Source organism: Lampris incognitus, chromosome 18 (assembly GCF_029633865.1).
Source record: "Lampris incognitus isolate fLamInc1 chromosome 18, fLamInc1.hap2, whole genome shotgun sequence".
Classification (NCBI taxonomy): Eukaryota; Metazoa; Chordata; class Actinopteri; order Lampriformes; family Lampridae; genus Lampris; species Lampris incognitus.
The window spans coordinates 40,094,729-40,100,149 of NC_079228.1; the positions used below are offsets into that span (position 1 = coordinate 40,094,729).

Consider the following 5,421-nt stretch of genomic DNA (forward strand, 5'->3'; position numbering starts at 1 on the left):
GACGTTTGACAAATTGCACCCCCCTGTACAGAGGCACGGGCACCACAGAACACCCACACTTGTTAAATGTTTAATGTGTACACATTTCACCAACAACATATTAATCATCAGTACTATTTACAGAGTTCGTTCGTTATTTGGTACTCTGACATCTGTTGAAGCGCAGGTTTGACACAGCCTCAGCATTGCGATAGTTGTTGCTCATCACTGACTCCATCCTCCCCCTCCCGGGTCGGTACCCTCATGTGGACTAGCAGCCAAAGTGCAGAAGATATACTGTACTCACATGCAACTTGTTCAGCATAGGCTGCACAGCAAATGGCTGTTAAAGTGGCTGCGTTGGCAGTATTTTTCCAAAATATGCAGAGGACTTTGTTACATGGGCCATTTCTTTACCCCTGACAAACACAGTACACTGCTGCTGCTATTTAAGGAGGGGTTAATTAACCCAAACACTGGTCATTTCACTTATATACGTCTGTGTTTGTGTGTTGGAGTGTGTGTGTGTGTGTGTGTGTGTGTGTGTGTGTGTGTGTGTGTGTGTGTGCTTCTTGTGCTTGGCTGTAAACATTGATCCCATATTTCATCTCCGTTATAAATCAGCCTTACCAGCTCTCGCAGCTGAGAATCACACGTATAAATCACGCGGTGTTAAATCTTATAATATTGCTGTTTGCTCGGACATCACTTCCTCCTCGTTAGCGCTAATGAGCAACCCAGTGCACTGACAGTTGCTACGGTCTGAAGATGGAGGAGGCCCTCTGACAGGAAAAGAATCACGGAGGAATGTTTCTGAATTGGACCACAGCCTGAGCGATGCAAGAGGCGGAACGGCTGCTTTGCAGAATTGTTATACTCCAGCAATTATTGAACTACTTTCAAACATCTTGAGTGATTAATTGGGGCTGCCTGCAGAGCCAGATGAACGCTTTGGACTTCTTTGAACCAAATCTGGCTGTGTGGGATTGAAACTCACCCAAATCGACATATAAAATACTTTGAAAAGATTCCAAACAGAGTATTTTCACTTGCCTTGAGTGCGAGGCTGCTGCAGGAGCCTGATGTTTCACTCACTGAACTAGAATGGCAATGGACGGAGAATTGCTCAGTCCAGTTCTGTGGTTGTGTAGATTGCTCCATTCAGAGCTGCCCAGTACCGACAGCCTCATTTTAAGTGAACACATAGAACGTGATGTTTTAATTTAATGCACAAAAAAATCATGTTGCGTACAATATTTCATGCTCAAGTCACTGATAAAAGCTTTTGCCTCACCTTTGTTTGAAGTGAATTTAGATTTGCTAGCAACACACAGGAATGCAGGCGCAGCACTGTGGGACAGCTAGCTGAAAGGGACGCTCCAGTTCACCCGCATTGCAAGATCTCCCAACACCTAATGAGGCGATTTACGCAAAAGCTGACACCATTGTATAAAATACCCACGTGACTTCCCAATAATCTTTAAGTGTTTGGATTTCTTATATTACACCACAAAGAGATAGGGTGACAATTTGCCTCTTTGTCTTGTTCTTCCTTGAAACTCTACACTGAACAAGACACTGCACTGCCACCTACAGTTAAGTTTGCAAAGCAAAAAGAAAGAAAAGAAGGATTTTGCATGGCTTATCTAAAACAACACACACCACTTGTTCCAAGCACCCTGTGGTTTCACATAAAAACAGCCCCGCTAAATAGAAGTTTACACGGACAACACAGGAAACTTTACCTCCAAAACATGTGACTGGCAAAGAAAAGTAAGATAGAATTCAAAATGTCATGGTTTGCAGGCTCTTAAGTACAATTGAAAGTTACTGGAGTGGACCGGATGCGGTTGAACGTGAGACAGGGAGGATGTTCTTGTTTGCCTGCAGATTTGGGTGATCTGGAACTTGCCCGCATGCCTGTGTTGCTCCCGGGTCGCCATGGTTACACGTACATGGCGGCAGATACGAAGCTCTCGCCGCGAGAGATGTTGGCAGCCGGTGGCTCGTGGTTGGCCGCCTCCGGGTCGTTTCCCTGGTGACCGTCGGCAGCGTGCTCTTTGAGTTCGTTGACGTCGTATTTCATCGAGTCCTCCGAGACAGCGGGGGCACCACCGTTCAGGGCGCCACCACCTGGGTGGTTGGCGTCATCATCCAGATTCTGCGGGTTTGAAGAGAGGTCAGTAATTTAGAAATCGAATCGTCTTGTGGTTTTTGCGGATGAGAGAAAGAGACAGTTGTTCATTTTTGTCATAAATGTGTGTAAACCTCAGATGTTTTGGACTGATGTTGAAGTGTTTGTGAGAAGGAAGACTGGTCGAATTAAAGTATGAAGGCGGCCACCACATCCTCATTCCCTTTGCCGACAAGATTAACAAAGACAGATTTGTTTCATACGACCGCTGTTCATGATGGGAAATTCAGTTTGCTCAAGAGAAGAGGGACCGAACCACATTTTACACTATTGGCAGGAAATGGGAAACGTATATTTTTGTTGAGTATAGCAGTATAACGTTATACTCTAAGGTACATCCTGGCATCTGCTGTACTTTTTGTTTGCACACTGCAGCCGATCCTCTTGTTTTGTTTAGACACAGATTTTATATTTTTTTGAGTAATTGTTATTAAAAGAGAGGTCAGTTAGGCAGTGGTGTCAATTATTCATAATAGCCAGCCAGCTTGGAAGCCACTTCTGCTGAACACACTGAGCTCTCCTCACAAAACCTCCCAAAGATGTCCCAAGACACACGACATTCAGCACCACAGGGCTTTGCTGAACCTAGCAGTAATCTGTGTGGCTAACCAAATGTTTTACTTTTTTATATTTTCACCTACTTTATTGATCCCCGTGGGGAAATTCATGCACTGCATTTAACCATCCTAGCTGTGTCACTAGGAGCAGTGGGCAGCCGCCGTGCAGCACCCGGGGACCACCTCCAGCTCCTCTTTCCATTGCCTTGCTCAAGGGCACAGACAGGATTATTAACCCTAACATGCATGTCTTTTTTTCTGCCCCCCCCCCTTTTCTCCCCAATTGCATCCAGCCAATTACCCCACTCTTCTGAGCTGTCCCGGTCGCTGCTCCTCCCCCTCTGCTGATCCGGGGAGGGCTGCAAACTACCACATGCCTCCTCCAATACACGTGGAGTCACCAGCCGCCTCTTTTCACGTGACAGTGAGGAGTTTCACCAGGGAGACGTAGCGCGTGGGAGGATCACGCTATTCTCCCCCAGTTCCCCCTCCCCCAAAACAGGCGCCCCGACCAACCAGAGCAGGTGCTAGTGCAGCGACCAGGACACATACCCACATCTGACTTCCCACCCGCAGACACAGCCAATTGTGTCTGTAGGGATGCCCGACCAAGCCAGAGGTAACACGAGGATTCGAACCGGCGATCCCCGTGTTGGTAGGCAACGGAATAGACCGCTACACTACCTGGATGCCCCAACATGCATGTCTTTTTGATGGTGGGAGAAACCGGAGCACCTGGAGAAAACCCACCACAGACACGGGAGAACATGCAAACTCCACACAGAGGATGACCTGGGATGACCCCCTCCCCCCCAAGGTTGGACCCCCCCGGGGTTCAAACCCAGGGCCTTCTTGCTGTGAGGCGACAGCAGTGACCACTGGGCCACCGTGCCGCCCTTTACATTTTGAGATGATAGTTCATATTGAAATTGCATTGGAGAAATACACCAGGATGTGATGTCAACTTCAGAGAACTATACCAGGATGTGATGTCAACTTCAGAGAACTATACCAGGATGTGATGTCAACTTCAGAGAACTATACCAGGATGTGATGTCAACTTCAGAGAACTATACCAGGATGTGATGTCAACTTCAGAGAACTACACCAGGATGTGATGTCAACTTCAGAGAACTATACCAGGATGTGATGTCAACTTCAGAGAACTATACCAGGATGTGATGTCAACTTCAGAGAAATACACCAGGATGTGATGTCAACTTCAGAGAAATATACCAGGATGTGATGTCAACTTCAGAGAAATATACCAGGATGTGATGTCAACTTCAGAGAACTACACCGGGATGTGATGTCAACTTCAGAGAAATACACCAGGATGTGATGTCAACTTCAGAGAACTATACCAGGATGTGATGTCAACTTCAGAGAAATACACCAGGATGTGATGTCAACTTCAGAGAAATATACCAGGATGTGATGTCAACTTCAGAGAACTATACCAGGATGTGATGTCAACTTCAGAGAACTACACCAGGATGTGATGTCAACTTCAGAGAACTATACCAGGATGTGATGTCAACTTCAGAGAACTATACCAGGATGTGATGTCAACTTCAGAGAAATATACCAGGATGTGATGTCAACTTCAGAGAACTATACCAGGATGTGATGTCAACTTCAGAGAAATATACCAGGATGTGATGTCAACTTCAGAGAACTATACCAGGATGTGATGTCAACTTCAGAGAAATACACCAGGATGTGATGTCAACTTCAGAGAACTATACCAGGATGTGATGTCAACTTCAGAGAAATACACCAGGATGTGATGTCAACTTCAGAGAACTATACCAGGATGTGATGTCAACTTCAGAGAACTATACCAGGATGTGATGTCAACTTCAGAGAAATACACCAGGATGTGATGTCAACTTCAGAGAACTATACCAGGATGTGATGTCAACTTCAGAGAACTATACCAGGATGTGATGTCAACTTCAGAGAACTATACCAGGATGTGATGTCAACTTCAGAGAACTACACCAGGATGTGATGTCAACTTCAGAGAACTATACCAGGATGTGATGTCAACTTCAGAGAACTATACCAGGATGTGATGTCAACTTCAGAGAAATACACCAGGATGTGATGTCAACTTCAGAGAAATATACCAGGATGTGATGTCAACTTCAGAGAACTATACCAGGATGTGATGTCAACTTCAGAGAACTACACCAGGATGTGATGTCAACTTCAGAGAACTATACCAGGATGTGATGTCAACTTCAGAGAACTATACCAGGATGTGATGTCAACTTCAGAGAAATATACCAGGATGTGATGTCAACTTCAGAGAACTATACCAGGATGTGATGTCAACTTCAGAGAAATACACCAGGATGTGATGTCAACTTCAGAGAACTATACCAGGATGTGATGTCAACTTCAGAGAAATACACCAGGATGTGATGTCAACTTCAGAGAAATATACCAGGATGTGATGTCAACTTCAGAGAACTATACCAGGATGTGATGTCAACTTCAGAGAACTATACCAGGATGTGATGTCAACTTCAGAGAAATACACCAGGATGTGATGTCAACTTCAGAGAACTATACCAGGATGTGATGTCAACTTCAGAGAAATACACCAGGATGTGATGTCAACTTCAGAGAACTATACCAGGATTTGATGTCAACTTCAGAGAAATACACCAGGATGTGATGTCA

The 5,421-nt window shown here is 45.2% G+C and overlaps 1 protein-coding gene across 1 annotated transcript in view; it reads right to left on the reverse strand.

Moving 5' to 3' along the window:
- Positions 1 to 507: 507 nt before the first annotated feature.
- The window catches only part of pvrl2l (PVR cell adhesion molecule related 2 like), a 333,652-nt gene continuing 328,738 nt past the window's right edge, over positions 508 to 5,421 (reverse strand). Inside the window, exon 10 of the mRNA XM_056298622.1 lies at positions 508 to 2,140. Within this exon, the coding sequence (XP_056154597.1) occupies positions 1,925 to 2,140 (216 nt within the window). The 3' untranslated portion in view covers positions 508 to 1,924. The remainder of the gene's footprint in view (positions 2,141 to 5,421) is intronic.